Source organism: Sapajus apella, unplaced genomic scaffold, assembly GCF_009761245.1.
Source record: "Sapajus apella isolate SASKATOON/1434 unplaced genomic scaffold, GSC_monkey_1.0 scaffold4, whole genome shotgun sequence".
Lineage (NCBI taxonomy): Eukaryota > Metazoa > Chordata > Mammalia > Primates > Cebidae > Sapajus > Sapajus apella.
Window position 1 is genome coordinate 904,591 of NW_022436944.1, and position 21,650 is coordinate 926,240.

At 38.0% G+C, this 21,650-nt stretch overlaps 1 protein-coding gene across 1 annotated transcript in view; it reads right to left on the bottom strand.

The window, feature by feature from the left end:
* The window catches only part of SEC62 (SEC62 homolog, preprotein translocation factor), a 40,583-nt gene extending 20,558 nt beyond the window's left edge, over positions 1–20,025 (bottom strand). Inside the window, exons 1-5 of the mRNA XM_032260833.1 lie at positions 19,121–20,025; positions 10,208–10,316; positions 8,874–8,979; positions 3,043–3,247; positions 2,707–2,799 (exon numbers count right to left, since the gene is read on the bottom strand). Coding sequence (XP_032116724.1) covers positions 2,707–2,799; positions 3,043–3,247; positions 8,874–8,979; positions 10,208–10,316; positions 19,121–19,156 — 549 coding nt within the window. The 5' untranslated portion in view covers positions 19,157–20,025. The remainder of the gene's footprint in view (positions 1–2,706; positions 2,800–3,042; positions 3,248–8,873; positions 8,980–10,207; positions 10,317–19,120) is intronic.
* Positions 20,026–21,650: the final 1,625 nt, after the last annotated feature.

A 21,650-nucleotide genomic window follows, 5' to 3' on the forward strand; every position in this document is an offset into this window, starting at 1 on the left:
TACACACACACATATTATTTTTTTTTTTTTGGAGATGGAGTCTTTCTCTGTTGCCCAGGCTGGAGTATAGTGGTGTGATCATGGCTCACTGCAGCCTCTGCCTCCTGGGTTCCAGCAATTCTCCTGCCTCAGCCTCCCGAATAGCTGGGAATACAGGCACATGCCACCACGCCTGGCTAATTTTTGTATTTTTAGTAGAGACGGGATTTCACTATGTTGGCCAGGATGGTCTTGGTCTTGATCTCCTGACCTCATGATCCACTCTCCCTGGCCTCCCAAAATGCTGGGATTACAGGCGTGAGCCACCACACCTGGCCTGTTCTTACATACATTTAAAAATTTATTTGGCCAGGCTCAGTGGCTCATGCCTGTAATCCCAGCACTTTGGGAGGCCGAGGCAGACAGATCACTTGAGGTCAGGAGTTTGAGATCATCCTGGCCAACATGATGAAACACCATCTCTACTAAAAATACAAAAATTAGCTGGGCATGGTAGTAGATGCCTGTAATCCCAGCTACTTGGCAGGCTGAGGCAGGAGAATTGCTTGAACCCGGGAGGTGGAGGTTGCAGTGAGCTAAGATCATGCCACTGCACTCCAGCCTGAGAGACATAGCAAGATTCTGTCTTGGGGGGGGGGGGAAGAATTGTTCATGTGTGCAAATCATTATTTATTCAACCAAAACAACAGCAATTGTCAACCTTTTTGTCCCTAATGTAATGATGAACCAGTTTGGGATAAAAGCACAGTTAAGGTGGATTCCAGCCAGACCCTATTACAGACCTAGTATCTCTCAACTCCACCCTTTTCTCTCCTGAAAGACACAAAGAATCATTACTAAAGATCATGCTTGGTCGAACATAAAGTTTCTATGACTGTAGTAATTTCATTGTCCACTACTCCATGGAGGGCCTGTAGCCTATAAGCTGGGAAACACTACTTGAAAGCTTAATTTACTTTTATCAGGCTATTATTTTGCACAACAAAAATTTACTTCATTCAGATCAGCACTCTGATTATTCATCCACAAAACTCAGTTTTATTTCTTAGTTTCTATAAATAACAGTACTCTTCCATTTCTATATTGATCAGAACTCTTTCTTGTCTTTCCAACTTGGTTCTTCTATTTCTAACACCAGAGGTTTCCACTTTAACATCTTATTTTTTATTCTGCTCATTTCCTTGGGAATCAGAGCCACATACATTACTTCTGCCAGTTTCCCTTCTAAAAGAACATGTTTCTTAAAAAATATATTTCACAACTTAAAAGTTTTGGAGTACATGCTGCTTTCTACAGAATAAAATCTAGGTTTTCAGGGTAGCAAGCACCATCCTTTTGCTCAGGCTGCTTCCTTCCCTAATAGACCTAAACTCCTTTCTGGTACACCTGGCAAGCTGCCAGTCGTCCTTCAAGGTGAACCCCAAGTGTCCTTTTGACCCTTCTTATCCTTCCTGACTAAATTATCCCTAATTGGTGCTCTCACACCATTAATGCTTACCACACTGTACTATACTAACATGTTTAAGTGCTTGTATCTTTGCTAGAGATTTTACCCTATTTATCAAGCTATTCCCAACACCTATAAAAGTGTCTGGCACATAGCTGATGCTCAAGGTTTAACTGAGGGCATTTGTGCCTTCACGTTAAGATTTACGGTTTCCTATTACAGTGGTTCTTAACCAGGGGTTCACATCAGAGTCACCTGAGGACACTTTATTATAGATATATAAGCCTCCTCCACAATCCCACTCTAGATATTATCATGCAAGTATGTTTGGGATAAGCCTAGAGCACATATTTTTGAAAAGCTCTCCAAGAATGTAAAACACATACCCCTAGGAGCCACTACTTTATAGATGTTACTTTTGTATAAGTAAGGCATGAAAGGATATATCTTGAAATCCACAACAGTTCAAAGGCCAGTATATAACTAATGTTTATGTACTGATGAAGTGACTAAATTAAGCAGTCTTTATGGAAGGCTACCACCAGAAAAATCTTCCATTACAAATGATTAAGCCCCTCAAGTGATATATCTGACTTATATTCTGTAAGAGACACCTGTAGTTCTCCTATAAAACAAAAACATCTCCTATTCTGTTTTTTTCTTCTTTGATAATAATGGAAACCCTACATTTTAGTTGGGCAAATAATCACTCTGTCTAAAGTGCATTTCCAAGATTTTACTTCTTGTATGCATGACCATGTGACTACATTCTGGCCAAAGGAACTCAAGCAGAAATGAACTGCCAGCTTTCTGGACAGTTTCCTCAAAGTGGTCTCCTTAAAGAGGAGATATATTCTTCACTCTCCTTTCCTCTTTTCGAAGCAGATATAAGGTTGGCAGTAATTCTGGACCATGAGGTAACCTTAGCTAGAAGCCTCAGACAGAGAAGAAAACAAGAGCCTGGATCCACCATGGAGCTGACATATCTGTACAGCTTATCTACAGATTTCACTGATGAGGAGGAAATAAGCATCTATTTTGTATTAAGATGCTTTTATTTCAGGTTTCCTATCACAGCCAACTCTGACTTTTAAAAATTTGAATCAGAGAAACTATGGATTTCTAAAAATAGAGTTGCTTTTATATATTTAAGTGCATGATTAGATTTCTCAAAATTTTTCCTTTTATTAGTGAAGGCATCAAACATATTTCTGAGAACTGCTATAGAAAACTGAACTTCTAGTTATAGGCTTACTCACCTCATTTCCATCCAGAAAAACTTGATCATCATGTGGCTCAAGTTTGAATTTTTTCTTAGTTTCCTTCTTTTTGGGAGTTCCTGGAGTTTCCTCCTATGAAAACATAATTTGAATAGAAGAAATAATACAAGCAAGCAAAAAATAGGACATTCATACAGTCAAAAAATTTTCACTATTTGCAACACAAAATAAAAATTCTCAACCATGTTATTTATAATAATCCTAATATAGGTATCTCAGGTGGGTGCTGCATAATATTTAATGTGCTCATAAGTCAGTAGTGATCATGTGCACATAATGATTTTTTAATTTTTACTTAATTTTAGATTAACTCACCTTTTTGGATTCTTCCTTTTCACCATCTTTTTTTTTCTCTTTTTCTTTTCTTGTCTTCTCATCCTTTATATTTTCTTTCTTGCCCTTTTTATCTTCTTCTTTTCCACTTTCAGCTTTTCCTTTATCTTTTTCTTTCTTTATGTCTTTATCATATTTCATTTTCATTACTTTTAGTGCCCGATGAAAAAACTGCTTCTTTAAAAGCCTTAGGGAAAAACGGGTATGGCATTACACTCCCTATATAGATACAGACTAAAAAGGAAAAATATCAAGACCTGAAAAAAATAAGCAAAGGAAGAGATATATTGGCAACTCACAAGAGAAATTACAACCAGTATGCCCATGGGAAAGTAGTCAACTCTACCACTAAATAAAAAAACTTTATAGTCAATTATATAAAAGTTATCAAAACTCAGTGATATTCAATATAATTTTCACTTTTTTTTTTTTTTTTTTTGAGACGGAGTTTCGCTCTTGTTACCCAGGCTGGAGTGCAATGGCGCGATCTCGGCTCACCACAACCTCCGCCTCCTGGGTTCAGGCAATTCTCCTTCCTCAGCCTCCTGAGTAGCTGGGATTACAGGCACGCACCACCATGCCCAGCCAATTTTTTGTAGTTTTTAGTAGAGATGGGGTTTCACCGTGTTGACCAGGATGGTCTCGATCTCTTGACCTCGTGATCCACCCACCTCGGCCTCCCAAAGTGCTGGGATTACAGGTGTGAGCCACCGTGCCCGGCCAATTTTCACTTTTAATGATGTAACTTAAGTATAAAAGAGATTATAGGTTTGAGATTATCCATATAAAGACTCTTTCTGGGTTCATTTATAGTAATCAAGACTCAGCTTCACTTTATGTTCATAAAGTAAAATGTAAGAGCTGACATAATAAAGAAAGGAGAAAATAAACAGTTTAAGAAATGTTAACAGATCAAAAGTAATGATTTGATTGATCGAAATAATGTCTTTTCAGCTTTCTGGGTGTGATTTTTTCTCTAAGTACTTCACAATTCAGTCTGCCACTGTAATGGAATATCTTCAATTAAGTAATGAATAATTAAATCTAAGCCCACCTTCCCATTCTCTCGTTTCCTGTTATCCTATCCATAGCACTTATCTTCTAACTCACTATATAATTTGTTACAGCTGTTTGCTCCTTACTAGACTAAAGAGAGAGAGATCCTTGCTTTATTCGTTTTTTATCTGTCCCCAAATTAAGTCAACCTTGCTTGGCAGTTTCTCTTTAACCTTATAATCTTATTTAAGAAATTGGGTTGCCCTTATTTTTGTCATCTAAAAGTCACTTTTTCAGAATTCCTGATTGGTTTCTTCATTCCTGCCTTGATAATGTACAACTACCACAACAGTCTAGAAGCTGGGTCTCATTGCTACCATTGGTGCCTGCTAATGGTGACTATCTAGCTACCTTTCTACTCACACCTCACTGGTGCCTGCTCCAGCACGTCACACCACTTGTTAACTAGATACTTTCTTCCTGCCCAGATAACCACTTCTTTCTGTCATTGTGTTCAGTCCCTTGCAGCACCTGTGTTTTACCTGCCTGGCTGGGCTTCCATCTGCTGCCCAGTTAGGTCCAGCTTATGAGCACTTCCACAAAGCTGATTTCTAGGTTTCCTCATTTGGCCCATACTACCTATTTGTAAGACCTATTTTTAAATTATGCAAATATGACTGCGCATATAATTGTGCATATAATGTTCAAACTGCCCCTCAAAATACACCATCACATCTGCTATAAATACATATACATATATAAACAAACAAAAACCTGAAATGGGAGCTTAATGATTAACTACTTATGAGTACAAAGTGGGATTTAAGAATAGCAGTGGGATATTTGAATATGAAGCACAATCTTATAATTTTTACTCTTCTTCAGAATGTCTTACAAAAAAATCTGTAATGAAAATAACATTCTCATTTTCTTTGTGCACTTATGTAATTTCCAGATTTTCTATCAGAAACATTACCACTCAAAATGAAAATAAAAATACACCCTGTTCATCATGTGAATTGAAAAACCAGCACTTTATAATGCAGTACGTATACATATATTAAGAGTACATGTGTACACATACAGGTACTTGAAGTATCTAGTCTCATGATAATGTGGCTATCTATGAAGCAACAGTATTAGTAATTTGGATTTTCTTCTAAATCATTTGCAATATGTTCCATTTTCTCAAATTCACTTTAATGGAAAAAATTATTCTTAATAAAGAAATAATTTTAAAACAAACCATGAAACTTTAGTAGAAAAAAACCCTTTTCCCTGATGAGCAGATACAAAGAAAGGAATAGAACCAGCAGGATCATCTGCTTCTGTCAACTTTCCTGTACAGCTGCCCACCCCCATGAAAGAAAAGTAGACTATTAACTTTCAAGCAAATTAGTGTTGAAAATAATTTCACAGTTAGGTAGAAAGATGAGACTGACATTATTTAAAATTTGTATAATATCAGAGCCTCCATTTGCCTGGCTTTAAACACATGATATAGAACACATTACTAACATAAAGCTCTCTGACATTTTCACAAAACTACTCATACTTTCCTCTGTCAGTGTGTTCTATGCCCTTCGCTTGGAATGAATTTCCTTTCTTCTCTTATTTGTTGGGTAATCACTTATTTAGGTTTCAAAATTTACTTAAAACATTTTTCTGTGTGAAGTCATTCTTCTTAGTTTCACTACCTCTCTTCCTTATAGAACACACTGCATTGTAATTAGTTATAAATCTTCCATAAAAGATCAGAATATGTGTTTTGATGTAGAGACCAAGTCATAGTCACTGCTGTATTCCTGGAGCCTGGCATATCTGTTGAATAAGTGGTTTTAAAACAGCTTGTAAAAAGTTTTAAAAATTGCTTCTGCATTTTTTCCCCTCACCTCCATCATTTTTCAGATTTAACAAACATGTATTAAATCCCAGACATGTTGAGGACTTTCACCAATGTGGCAAAGGTGAGTTTTTATCAAGTGCTCACACTGTGGTAACTGTTATGGAGTTACAATAAACTATAAAACAGTCTTACAATTGTTTTCAGATTTAACTGGCAAGAGATTTTTAAAAAACTAACACGTATGCAGCAATTCTAAAATAATTAAGGGCCAAACTGGGAGATACTAACTTGATAAACTCAGTAGAACTTTAGATACAAAGGCTGATGAAGGCTGGAGGGCCTGGGGAATAGTACATGGTAGAGGAAGGACTTGAGGGATTTGTGATATTGAGAGGCAGGTGGGACAGAGGGAAGAGAACCGTTTAGGGAAAGTGGCAAGTTATGACAGAAAAAAAGACCAGAAGAGAAAATGAGTGTGGCAGGTGCACAAGACTGAGGACGACAGAACTGGACTGGGGGGTCAGTGATACAAAGCCTTGTGGAGACTTAACCTAGTATGTATGAGTTCATTCATGATATAGGCCATAAAAAGGTACAGATCACATTAGAAAAGATTGTTTTATCATCCTGCATTTTCCTATTTTGCTTTTCCTCAGACTCTCTCCTACCACTTAGCTGCTTCAGAAACAAACTGATTGACAGTATTAGAGGATGCCAAAAAAAGAAACTGGACAAGGGTCCCTTTGTGATTTTGTCTGCTACTGGGCAGGAACTCATGAGGACCGGCCAACAAGATTCTATGGTTGTACTGGAAGTGGCTCTGAAGACCTTAGTTATGCTACTCTCATTTATTTTAGTGCAGAAAGGACTCAAACAATCTGACATCAATGGGAAGAGCATCTACAGTGAAAACTGAGTGTGTCTTTGGACACTCTCTGTACTCAGGTCTTTTGAGCTTTTCAAATAACAAGGTACCAAGGCTCCTCAAAAGCCAAGAAATGTGGATTCATACTGGCTGCTCTCCTCAGAAATTTGGGCTCACAGATTTAATATCCCAAAAAATAGCTCCATTAAATGCATTAACATTTTGATGGAGGAGACAGTATAGAGCAGTATTTGAGAACACAGATTATGGAGACAGGCTGCTAGCTTTAGAATCCTAGATCTGCCACTTACTAGCTGTGTAGCCTTAGACAAAGTACTTAAGTGTTCTATGCCCAGTTTCTGCATTTGCAGCATCTCTTAATTTTTATACCACATGTTAAAAATATATTTGTTTTGTGGCAGGTAAGGAAGTTTGTATTTTTTTTTCTTTGGAGACAGAGTCTTGCTCTGTAGCCTAGGCTGGAGTGCAGTGGCGAGATCTTGGCTCACTAAAACCTCCACATTCCAAGTCCCGGTTCAAGCAGTTGTCTTCCCTCATTCTCCCGAGTAGCTGGGATTATAGGAACGTGCCACCATGCCTAGCTAATATTTGTATTTTTAGTAGAGATGGAGTTTCACTATGTTGGCCAGACTGGTCTTGAACTCCTGACTTCATGATCCACCCACCTTGGCCTCTCAATTAGTTTTGTTTTTAAGACAGAGTCTTGCTTCATCACCCAGGCTAGAGTGTAGTGGTGCGTCTTGGCTCACTGCAACCTCTGCCTTCCGGGTTGAAGCTCTTCTCATTGCCTCAGCCACCCAAGTAGGTAGAACTACAGGCGCACACCACCATGCCTGGCTAATTTTTGTATTTTTAGTAGAGGTGTGTTTTGCTATGTTAGCCAGGCTGATCTTGAACTCCTGGCCTCAAGTGATCTGTCCACCTCGGCCTCCCAAAGTGCCAGGATTACAGGTGTGAGCCACTATGCCCAGCCTGGAAGTTTGTACTTTGGAGCTAATTCTATTAGCTTTTTATTTTTTCCCCAGGAGCACAGATTCAAGTTGCCCTGGATATATGCTCCCTGGAGCTAATTCTAACTAGACAAATCGCTACAAAAGAGAAGTAAATATCAACTGCACCAGTGTTAGCTCATCCTTGCCCCAACAATAAAACCTATTTTTTCTAAAAGGTCTGTTAGTAACCTCTAGTCTTTGGCAACTAAAAATTTTAAGAAGTACTTAATAATTCTTTAACTTGACAGTTTGAGAAACCAGGTTGTGAAATACTGGTTTTTAAGAGGGTTCTTAGGTAGCTGATACTTTAAGTGCCATTAGATAAAATATTATTACACATAAAATAATCTAAAAATCCCCAAAGATAAGCTTTAGTATTATGAAAACAAAATTTAGTTAACATATATTAAGAAAATGCTTAATATTAAGAAAACCAAGAAAAAGGAAAGAAAAACCAGCAAACGTCTTTCCAAAAGGAAGATGATTTTGTCTTTTAGGTAAACCACTCACCATCAAAAGATTTTTCAAAACAGAAAAAGTATCTATTATGAAAAAATATGTATATTACTGAATTAGCTGTATTTCATCTTGAGATTCTCAGAAAAAGACAAGGTAGATGTTGTAGCTGCCTTGATTTTAGAAGAAATACATTAGCAAACACTAAACCATATAGGAAAGGGTATGTGGCTTATGGCTCAGAGTGTAGGCACTAAAAAAACAGCAGTAACACAGCTAATAGGAATCCCTGCAAAAGTTTTGAAAAAAACACTCCCCAACCAATTTGCTCTACAAAAGAAAGAACCTTCTTTTCTACTGTAGGCACTGGTAGATAATTTTTATTGCTGACCCTTCAGTAGGCTGACAAATATGTAAAAGTAATGGAACATAAATAAAAATTATATACAGTTAAAAGTATAATAGTCTAATACCAAACACATTTCCAGAGGTGCCAAAGAAATACAGGTTACATGTGAAAACTATATTTGGGTTATGTTGTAGTGTCACCACATTTAATGATATAAGGAGTTTTAGGACTATGGAGAAAATTTAAAATTATTATGTTTTTCCTCACTAAGAAATAAACAGTACCTACCTGTTGCAGTAGTCAACCACAGACTCCCTGGTTGTAAATAAAGCTTCCTCTCCTTTCTTGGCCTTTGCCCACTTTGAATCCAAAAGACAATCCACTGCTTTTGAAGCTAAAGAAGAAATCAATTATTTTAAATTTAGTATACATGGGAATTTAATTTTATAAAGTGAAATTTCAACATTCTGGCAACAAAAAAGAAAACCAAACTCAACAGAAAATTAAATCTAACATGATCATGATTTAATAGTTCTCCAAAGCCTCAATCTGTGAAACATATTAAGTATCTTGTAAAGGTCATGTTGGGAAATAATGGCATTCAGAAATACCAAGTAAAGCAAGATGAATTAATAGGAAAATATTCAAAAATGTTAAATATCTGTATGTAACTATCACTCTTATTAATCACAAGCATATGTAGATAAAAACCAAAATGTTTGCCCTCCCTGCAAGTAATGAAACTTCTCATCAAGTTTTACTCTAATAAACTGAGAAATAAGGTCTGTGAACAATCTACTGCTGTCAAAAGAAACAGCTAAATACATTATATCTGAAGAGATTAGCGTATCTATTTTTTTAAACTTGTAATGAATGTCAAAATCATTAATAACACTAAAGGAAGACAAGATAAAGGAATTTTCTTCTTTACTCGCAATTTAGTTTAGTTTAGTTTTGTTTTTTTGAAGAGACAGGTTCTTGCTCTGTCACCCAGGCTGGAGTACAGTGACGGGATCACAGTTAACTACAGCCTCTAACTCCTGGGCTCAAGCCATCCTCTCATTTCAGAGGCGCATGCCAACATATTCATCTCAATTTATGTAGAGATGGGGTCTCTTTGTGTTGCATAGACTGGTCTTGAACTCCTCACCTCAAGCAATCTTCCTGCCTTGGCTTCCCAAAGTGTTGGGACTACAGGTGTGAGCCACAGCACCCAGCTGCAATTCACTTTTAATTGATGAGAAAGGCAAACTCAACCTCTATTTATAAGCTCTGGTGCTATATTATAAATGACATCAGCTTATAATGACATTGTTTGGAAAAAGGAAGCCAAAGCTCTTAGTTCTACGTATGTGTACTATCTGAACAAAAGGTAGTATTTTAAAACACTGAAAATAAATCCTATTTTAAAAAGTTTCCAACAATTGTTATTAGAAAATACTTTATCTTCTTATTACAGACATTTTCAATCACAATAGGAAAGAACAGAATAATCAATGGCCATATGCCCATCACCAGAACTATCACATTTGGAAAGCATTTTTAAAACTTCTACATATCCCAAATGTAGGTTAACTTTATAAGATATGTACACTAATATGATTTTATTGATATAATCCTACCAATAAAATAATCAACCCGGTGACCCATCATATTGGTGGATTTTGTTGGACAGTTGAATCGAAGATACTTGGCTACAGCCTTCTCTTCTTTAGATGGTTCACCAACTTCCTGCAACATATGAATATTAATTTAGTATAATCATCTATGTACTTTAGAAATTCATGCACTGAAGAATAATTTACAAATCTATTTTATGAAACTTTTCAAGTGGGGTACAGGTCTTGCTTTCAAGCTTTCTCTGGAGCAGACCTGGTAATGTATTCAAAAGATAAATGGAGACTTAAAAACCTATGTTTTTCAAATATAAGTTGGTAGAGGCAAAGCCTATCTGCTTCTTGGCTTCAACTATGAGCCATTTGAGTTGTGTTTTCTACTATAAATTACTTTGTACCAGTTCTTTTTTTTTTTTGTGCTCCCGCGCCTGTTTTTTTTTTTTTTTGAGATGGAGTCTCGCCCTGTCACCCAGGCTAGAGGGCAATGGTGTAATCTCTGCTCACTGTCTGCTTTTGCCTCCCAAAGTGCTGGGATTATGGGCATTAGCCGCCTCAGGTAGCCTATAGTCTCTTTTTATAAGCCACAAACCAGTAATTAAAAAGATAAGATGTTGCCAACAGTGAGTACCCACATGTTAGTAGAAACAAGTGTCAAAAATAAATGTTAAAATAACAGCCAAAGGTATGTATCCTGAACAATGGACAATAGATCACAGGAGGAGTTAGCAAATTAATCAATGATAGTTGCCCCAATGTAATAGCCATAAGAGCTACTGAGACACTGACAATCTGTATTTTCTTTCCTTTCCTCTTGTGGTTGCAGATACCAGACACTACTGGGACTGTCTTTCTCATCTTCTCTCTCCAGTAAGGGTGAGGCAAAAATAAAAAATGCAGAAAGAGATATTACTATCTCATTTGAAGAGGTGATTAACAGAAGTGCACTGACAGAGTCGTTTTGGAAAGGCTGTTTTAATCTTTCTCTGCTTTCTTTCTTCTATACTTTTTCTCAAATTTTCTATTACTTTCTTCATTGTTTCTCATTCCCCATCTTCCCTTTATTCCCTTTCATTCGGAACTCCTTTAATTTGACAGCTCCTCCTGTGTACTTATTTTCCCTACCCACGTACTGAAGAAAATGAAGGCAGTCTATGTTTGCATTTATCTTACGTATAAACTTTCAAAAGTTATCTTATTGCTGGAAGCTACTGAAACAAATGCACTGAACTTAATTATTGTCTTTAATGACATGCTGAAGCACAATACACAGAACGTTCAATATTTCCAGCAGCAAATAAAAATGTGAATGATTTTAGGAAGGTCTGTTTCTTTAAAGAACCAAATGCCAAATAATAGTACAAAACTATCTGCCAAGAATCTAAGATGCTAAGAATTAATGCTAGACAGTTGTTTCAAGTAAAAAAATTCTAAAGAAGCAAAATAGAAAAAAAAAAAAATCTACCTATCTATTTTTATGTCAGATTTTCCCAAAGTTCAGATAAGCCTGAATTCAGTTATGTTTGAAGAAAGTAAGAATCAACAAACCTAGGTTTCAGTTTTAACTTTATCCCGAAAAGGAGTAACTTGTTAGATGAAGGGAAAGTCTGTCTTTTGGTTGAGTCTCCTGGCAGCTACATCTTTCATTTTTTCCTTTGTATTTCCCAAGTCTTCTACTTCCAGTAGCCCAATTACCAGTGCAAGATCATACAGTGTATCCTACAGTCTGCAACTACCAGCTGTGGGCTATTTGTGGCAATAAAAATTAAAAGCCCAAACCACACAACCCAAAAGAAGACTACTGTAAAAAGCAAGTATTTATGAAATTAAAACTTTTATATATAAAAATATGTATCACAAAAAGTAGAATCTTTTTTTTTTTTTTTTTTTTGAGATGGAATCTTGCTCTGTTGCACAGGCTGGAGTGCAATGGTGCAATCTCAGCTCACTGCAACCTCCATCTCCCAGGTTCAAGTGATTCTCATGCCTTAGCCTCCCGAATAGCTGGGATTACAGGCGCCCGCCACCATGCCCCATTAATTTTTTGTAGAGACAGGGTTTCACCATGTTGGCCAGGCTGGTCTCAAACTCCTGACCTCAGGTAATCTACCAGCCTTGGCCTCCCAAAGTGCTGGGATTACAGATGTGAGCCACGACGTCTGGGCAAAAAGTAGAATCTTAAAAAATGGCAAATTCAAAATTTAACACTCCAACTTCAGGAACAGTTACAAGATTCATAATGATTTATTTGAGACCTGACTACAAAATATACTTAGACATTATAAAAGGCAAAAATTCCTTATTACAATTTTTGCAACCATGCTAAAATATATTAATATATGTTGGTATCAGGTATATTAAATAATAGTATTTAATTATGTTTGTAAAATACACTACACTTCTCAGAGCCTCAATCAGTAAATAATATTCTATGTATCCATACATCTGAAAAATACTATAAAAGTTGAAAATAATACCATAAATGGCTCACAGAAACCAATTCTATTATATAATCACATCATACATGCTCAATTTTTTCCTCATCTGATACATCTGTTGTCAATTTAAAGTTTAATTAACTGATAACTTGTTACTGGGAGGTGCTTGATTAAAAATTGTGGGGGAGAAGTCAGAATAAACATGACCTGTTCATTCAGACTTACAGACTGCTTACCCTATCACCTTTGGGTGCTACAGTTAACAGCAAAGATTTGTAAGGTATGACATGTATACTCTGTTACGTAACTATTAAAAGCAGTAATAATTTCCCAATAAGAGGGGCAGAAAAAATATTCTTGAAATATGCAAAGTAGAATGGGTCGAGTGGCTCATGCCTGTAATCCCAGTATTTTGGGAGGCTGAGGCAGGCAGACTGTTTGAGCCCAGTAGTTCAAGACCAGCCTGGGCAACATGGTGAAATTCCTTCTCCACAAAAAAAAAATGAAAAGAAAAGAAAGAAAGAAAAAGAAAAATTAGCTGGGTGTGGTGGTGTACATCTGTATTTCCAGCTGCTCAGGAGGCTGAGGCGAGAGGACCACCTGAGCCCTGGGAGGTTGAGGCTGCAGTAAACCGAGATCACGACACTGCACTCTAGCCTGGGCAACAAAGTAGAAGTGAGATTATCAATGTGGATGGGAACATTGGAAGAGGAAGCTGAATTCTGAAAGATGAACAAGTTTTGGGTAAATTGATTAAAAAGCCATAAATATTGTGGCTGACAATGACACAAAATTTGGCTTCAGTATAGAAGCAAGTTAGAAACTATTGGGAGGTTAAGTGTGTAAAAGTAAAATAAAGAGCCATCAAGGTAGGCTGGGGAATTTCTACTTTACCCTGTAAGCAGCAGAAAAACCACTAGTAGTTTTTGAATAGGACATAATTAGAAAAATAATTTAGACATGATTTTGGTGGCTGTGTGAAGGATGAATTGGGAAAAAATGCATAAGGCAGTGGAATGGATGGAAGACTGCTGTAATATTCAAGTAAGTTGTGATGTGATACCGGACTATAAATGGGAAAAAAAATTTAGATATTTGAAACTTTTCAAATGTAGAACAGATAGAACTCAATGATAAAGGATGAATGAAATGGCTAGGTAAAGATGTCAGATTTCTAATTTTATCAGCAGAAAGGAAATTTGGGAGGAAGGTGATCGTAGAGAATGATCATATCAAATTTAGGCATGATACATATATACATACACTATTACTCAATTATACCATTCCTGAACACAGACATAAATATACTAATCTACTGACTGCTGACAGAGGAATTACACGCAAACCCTGATTAAATATTAGGATATATAAAAAATTGGGAAGTTATATGTATTATGCAATAGAGAATCTGATATGGTATGTATGCACAAAATTTAAAAATCTCATTTTAACAATTAATTTCAAGGTCACCAAACTTTTCCAAAACTGCATCCTTTCCTTTGTCAAGGCACTACCAAGTGGCAATGAAAGGAAGAGATCCAGAAAACATGGACCTGGATAATCTCTCTCAACTAGACAGGATTAACTTGTTTACTGATACTTTCTTTTTTTTTTTTTTTTTTTTTTTGAGACAGAGTTTCACTCTTGTTACCCAGGCTGGAGTGCAATGGCGCGATCTCGGCTCACCGCAACCTCCGCCTCCTAGGTTCAGGCAATTCTCCTGCCTCAGCCTCCCCAGCAGCTGGGATTACAGGCACGCGCCACCATGCCCAGCTAATTTTTTGTATTTTTAGTAGAGACGGGGTTTCACCATGTTGACCAGGATGGTCTCGATCTCTTGACCTCGTGATCCACCCGCCTCGGCCTCCCAAAGTGCTGGGATTACAGGCTTGAGCCACCGCGCCTGGCCGATACTTTCTTAAAGTATTGCAAATTATTAATTTATAATAAGTTACCATATTGTAGACTCCCTTTAATGCAACAAGATAATTTGTGCTATTGCTTGGGATTTGAAGCCAGAAAGATAGATTGCTGTAGAAGAGTACCATGAGAGGCAGGGTTCAGTGGCTCATGCTTGTAATCCCCACCACTTTGGGAGGCCAAGGTGGATCACCTGAGACCAGGAGTTAAAGACCAGCCTGCGTAACAAAGTGAGACTTCACCTCTACAAAAAAATTTTAAAAATTAGGTAGATGAGGTGGTGCACACCTGTAGTCCCAGCTAGTTGGGAGGTTGAGGCCAGAAGATCCACTTGAGCCCAGGAATTTAAGGCTGTAGTGAGCTATGATGCCATCACTGCATTCCAGCCTGGGCACCAGAGTGAGATCTTGTCACTTAAAAAAAAAAAAGAGTATCATGAGAACATGAACAGATAGTTGGAATTACAAGCACAAGCCATCACATCGAACGTGCATGGAGTTTTCACTTTCACTGCTCCTCTTCTTTTTGTTTATACATTGGACTACAGTGCCTCCCCTCTTTGTTCTCTTTTGATGTGAACAGAATATTTTTTATAACTTTTCTAGAAGACTTCTAATGAAGTAAAGGCCTTTTGGGAATAGTAGCACCCACTAATAAAGAGAAACCAACCCATCAATCTTCAAACAAATGGAGAGAACTTCTTAGTTCAATCAATGAGCACAACTGTCTTAAAATAAGGACGCTAAGAGCCAATAAATTTAGGCTGGACTGCTTTTCCTTTCTTTGCACCCAATACCAATACACTGGGTGCTGTAACTCACAATTCAAAATTGTTTAAATTGGAAGTTTGGTTAGAACACTCTTATAAAATTATTTAACAAATACGATTTTTACTTTAGCATACATCAACACGCAAATACCATAATAAAATAGAAGTTGCTATTTCTAAGTTATTTTAGCCAATATTTAACCTTTTTGAGAAAAAAAATACTACATCAAGAGTAAGTTTGCCATGGGCATCAATCTCACAGAATTTATGATACAGAGGAACTTTTAAAAATTACTACAGCCAATAAAAATGAGCTTAGTTGGTCTGTCAACGATGAAGTGAGCAAAAAAGAAAAAGGCTTGGTTCAAGCAGTATAAAATATTTGTGAAAATGCAAATAGTAGGTTAACAATAAAATCTGAAAGCTGGAGGGGACCTCAATCATTAGTAACACAGTGTGCTACAAATAAAGATTTACAAGAGTATCTAGACAACAGCAGGGCCCTTCTGTAATACCTCCAACTCCCTCCTTCTGTACTCTTTCCTTAGCAATGGGTTTGCTAAACTGCAAAGTCCTCCATTAAGCCACTGGGGGGAGTTTTCTGATTTAGGACTGGCTTCCTGGGTTCTTTCTCTTTTCCTCAGAAAATTCTGAATGAGACCTCAGACCTGTATAGTCTGGCTATATAGTCCTAAATTTTCTCTTTTCCTCCCTTTCCTGAAATTAAGCACATATGCCCATGATATGTCAAGGTTTTACTGCTTGTCAGGAAGACAATGGGTGCAACAAAAATAACTAATGGAGGGTTATGAAAGTTCTAAGAATTAGCCATTTAAATGTCTCAAAACTCAACTGGATATTTTACATATAAGCAGAATACTGAATGGGATGATTCTCTTTAGCAGGGAGAAGTCACGTGAAGTCTTTATGTTGTACAATTCAATATAAAGACGTCAGGATCAAGGTATTTCAGAGCAACTTATTTTTTATCTATTGTGAGATGGAAAGAGTATTCAATTGGGAATTAGAAGACCTGGTCTAAATCTGGCTTTACTATCTTGATTGATGATCCTATATTAAGTCACAAAACCTCACTGGACCTCGGTTTATCTGCAAAACAAGGATGTTGGGTGAGATCAGTAAGCTGCAGAATCACCACTCTGCTTTCATGTAAGGCTGAATCTGTGAAAAGGGGATCCAAACAAACCCTACTAGATCCTTTTTAACTCTAAAATTTCTTGATACCAGGATTGTAAATCAGCTTCTAGTATGCAGCAGCATGTTGTTAGCCTATTTGTAGTTACCGTATGAGTACATGTAGCTCACTTCTGGTTTTCAGTGACCAGTAATGTGAGTCCAAGAAAGAAATGTGACAGTAGTTCTCTTACTTGAAACTTTGATGGGACATGAGAATCTAAAATTACACTGAATTACACAGAAAAAGCAAACAAATTAGCTACTTTTGTTTAACCCTGAACTTATTTGTTTGTATCAAACATTTCTCCCTAATGTGCAAACTACAATTAAAGATCACTGAATCTATTAAACATAAACATCTTTCTAAACATAAAACATCAATTAACAAATGACAGAAACTCAGTTGGTATTACAGACCTTTTGCCTAAAAAATTCTACAACTCTGAACTTTTCATTACATTTGATCTTTTTATCACAAGTGATGTATTATAGAGTTTCTGATTATCTGGAAGGATAAACCTGAGGTACTTTCTAGGTTAGTATGTTTTCATAAATGTGTTAGGCTGCATACAAGTAGTACTCTAAAATCTCCCACAAACATTTTACACAGCCATGCAGAAAATTTCAAGGACGGAAAAATAAATGTCACAATTTTGCAGTATGACAAGTAGATTTTTAATAATCAATCCTCAAATAACAGAAAGTAAATCGCTATACTCTCCCTAACTCCCAACCTAATAGATTATTTACTAAATAAAGAGCTGTTAATCTTTCTTCTGCATATCAAAGAGTGCCTAACAAAAACCAAAATAACAATCCAACCTAAATCCTTCATCCTAGGTAAGGGGTAGAATAGAAGGGAAGGGTTACATGCCAAACACTTTTAATAACTCCTAATAAATAAGTTGACTCGCCTATTATTTTCACAGCAACCTTATGAGGTTTTTTTTCTTTCTTTCTTTTGAGGTAAATATCCCTTCTTACAGATGCAGAAATTGAGGTAAAAATTAACTTGCTCAAAGTTACTGAGCCAATAATTGGTGGAGGCAGGGTACAAACAGGCAGTCTGGCTCAAGTTTTAGCTCTCTGCCACTGTCGCTATATTACTCCACTGCCTCTGTTTAACATAAGATCAAAACTAAAACAATAGCAGCTATTCAAAAGGTGAATTATATAAGCCTTACAACAATATTAAAGAGCAACTGGACTTGTAAAACAATGAGTATTAAAGGGCATAAAATCGTACTGTCAAGTGCAAACCTAAGGAGTTCAGTAAGTACAAATCTGACAATTTCAACATACAATCCAATAAAATATTGTATACCCATGTCAGAGGAGTAACACTAAGTCCTGAAAGATTAAGAACAGTATAATTAGAAACTTTTACTGATCTTAAGACCTAGTCTGATCTATCTGCCTCTTTCTAATTCCCTTCTGTACCCTGTTCGGAACTACTTTATTTCTGCCAAATTGCGAAATTTCAAATTTGATGATCATGTGTGTCTTTTTCATATCACTTAAAAACTTTCCAGAAGAATTTTAACTTGCATAGCTCAAAACACCTGTAGTGTAGGCCAATAAATTGACAAACTTAAAAAAAAAATGAAGGGATAAAATGGAAGACAGAAAAAATCATTCTTAGCAATGGTAAGGAACAGAGAGACAATGAGTATAACAATTTATGGTAAGTATAGTAACAATTTAATACATGTGATCAATTTATGGAGGCCTTATGAAGATTTCTCAGCACATCAGCTGATGAGACGACTAATAAATATCCTGAGTCCAAGATGTTCTACATAATTAATCCTCTTGGGAAAGAACAAGAACGAGGGAAAATCGCAAGGAAGAAATTCACAAATGACATGCATGTGGAATGAGGGAGGGATGTTATGTAGGTTACGAGGATGACACACTGGCACGCGAAAGGTTTCAGGGAGCCACCAGTTCCTTGCAGCACCGAGGTCGTGGTTGTTTACACCACGTCGCCTGGAAAAAAGCCGGCAAGCTTCAAAAGGACTATTAAGTTAATAATATTGAGGGGAAAGATGGGCAACGCAACTGAATATCTGGATGAGCAGATCGCCGCCTGGGCCCTGGAGCAGCTGACCAAGTCCAGATCATTCTCCCGTACGGTCTATGCGCACAAAGAACCAGCTGCTTTAGGTCAGTCCTCCGCCTCCTGCTACCCCAATTACCGTGGCCTTAATTTCAAGATAGCTAAGGCCTGAAGATGGGGTGAAGGGAGCGGAGGTGCCTCGGGAAGGGTCAGTGTCTGCGCCCCAGAGGAGGCTGACCTCCCAGCTCAGGCCCGGGACGGCACGACCACAGGAACTCGGGGCCGGCGGCCGGATTCAGAGCACGGCGCCTCCTTCCTTCCCCTGCTGCTCCACTACCACCTCCGTCTCTGTCTCCGCCGTCACCAACACCGCCCCCCCCTCAGGCCCCTCACAACAGCTCAGCGTACAGCCAACTGCCTAGCGGCGGAATCTCTCCCCACTTCGCCCTTGCTTTCGCGCGCCCTTTTAGGGAGATTTCCCTGCTCCTTCCACTTTCCAGCGCGCTGAAGCCCCCTGCCCCAGAGCTCGGCTTTGCTACCTGGATCCGTTTCTTGTGTCTCCTGCGTTCCGCCATGTTGGCTGCTCCGCCCGATTCCCTCTGACGTGGAGCGAGGAGGGGGCGGTGGAAACATCGCGAGAGCGCGCCTCGAGACCCGTTATGTAACCAGCTGGCTGGCGCCGGGGGAAGGGGTGGTCGGCCGCCCGGCTGGACCTGCGCTAGTTGGCGGTGCTTGCTCACGTCTGTTCCCTTCGCTCCTGTTGTGCGGGAACTGGAGAATCCCCAGGAGAAAGCAGAGAAGTGGATCAGAGAACAGGAGGGCTGGGAAGAGTCGTGGTTTCTCAAACTTGACTGAGCATCTGAATCACCTGAGAAGCTACTAAAATGTAGATTCCCCGACCCCACCCCCTCAGAGTCACATTCTGTGCATTTAGGGTGCGGCCTTCCTCAGAGGGATCGACTGAGACCTACCGAATCCGAGAAGCCTTTACCGGAGGCAGTTCCTGCAATATACTGTAAATTTCATCATATTCCATGTAAAAGATGACAAGACCGAGACCGTGGAGGGCCAGAGATACGAACTGACTTATCTAAGGCTCCACAAGTGGTAGACGGCAGAGTCGTCTAGACCCGAGCCAACTATCTTTTCCCATGCAATGTGCGGGGTAATACAGCTCGCTTTGAACAAACTGGAGTCACCATTCCGTTTTCCGGGTTGCTTCTCACAACTCACCGTTAGAATCTAGATGTCAGAGAACCCAGGGAAGTGTAAGGAAGATGAATAGGACAAAGATTCTAAGCAGATGGGAAGGAAGAAGGCTGCAGTCTATTTCAAGTCTGGCGACTTTCAGTTATTGTAGCCTTTGTGGTTATTTTAGAGCCACCTAGACCAAAGAGAGGGAGCGTAAATTGCTGGTTAAGTGCTTAGATAGAAATTCCCATGACTGACTTTATGGAGATCTTTAAAGAGTTTTTAATTGAAGAAAATTGGGAAGATTCAGAAAAGAAAGATGTGTTCTTTTCTTTTTTGTTTTCTTCCCCTCCTTCCTTCCTTCCTTCCTTCCTTCTTTCCTTCCTTCCCTTTCTTCCTTCCTTCCTTCCCTTTCTTCCTTCCTTCCTTCCCTTTCTTCCTTCTTTCTTTTGACTGAGTCTCGCTCTATATTGTCCAAGCTGGAGTGCAGTGGCGCCATCTCGGCTCACTGAGTCATGCAACTCCTGGTCTCAACTGATCTCCCTCCTCGGCCTCCTGAGTAGCTGGGACTACAGGCATGCACCAATACACCTGACTAATTTTTATTTTTTTGTGTGTGGAGATGGAATTTCCTTATGTTGCCCAGGCTGGTCTTGAACTCCTGAACTCAAACGATCCACCTGTTTCTGCCCCCTGAGTAACTGGAAACTACAGGCGTGAGCCACTGTGACTGTTCGGTTTATTTTCTTATAGTATTTATTCCGACTTTGTGTGTGTGTATTATTTATATTTTTCCTGTTTCCCAAATTGAGATCATATGCAATATAGCAGCTGCTTTTTTCACTTGTTAGGTTATAAGCATTTGTTATACCATTAAAAATTTTTCCAGGTTTTCCAGGTCTCCCGTATTATATAGCTAACCTAAGAGCAATTAGATGTGTCAGTAAGGCATATTGCAGCATCTTGATGCCTAATTTTTTAATAAAGTAAGATTGCTGAAGTTTTGGGGTTTCTTTTTTTTTTTTTTTTTTTGGACTATGCAGTTCTGGTCTTGGGATTCATTTAATTCCTTTCTCCTCTATAATCTATAATTTGGGTGTGTGTATAGTCAGAGATTGGGTGGGAAATAAGTAATTTTTCTTACCAATTAACCCAAAACATAATATAGAATATGAAATGTCTTTATTTCCTTCAATCCCTCTACCCACCCATAACGATGGGTCTGTATTGTGCTGTTTTATTTGGAGAACACCGGACCATTTTATAGGAGACCTGGTCTATAAATGAAAATATTATTGCATTCAGTGGGTATTGAGTGCCTTACTAGATAGATGTCAAATGTCAGGTTAGGACTATGGTGGGGAATAAAAATCCTTTATGGACAATGGCTCACCCTCAAATTACTGCCCTACTATTTTCTTCATCAGCAGAGTTTTAATTTAGTGTCCCCATTTTCTCATTGTCATTCACTCCTTATTTAGACTACAACAATTTGGTTTCTACCTCCTCCATCTGGTAAGAATGATTTTGTTAAACCTAATACCTCCTTTTAGCTAGCATCTTACTCAGTATTTGACAATTCTGACTGTTCTTGAGTTATTTTTCTTCTTTGGCATGTATATCAACTTCTTTCTGATTTCTCATTGGTTTCTCTCCTTATATCCAATTCTCACGTGTTCTGGCCATTGTTTTTATATGTTCACCTTCCTCTTGTCTCTTCTGTTTGTGCATTCTGTTTACAAATTAATTCCAAAATACTGCATTCATGTTTATCTACAGATTCTTCTGGATATTTTTACTGGATGTCCAACTAAAAATCACCATTTCCCCAGCAAAACTTGATCCTTTTACTGTGAAACTCTAATAACTGCATTTTTG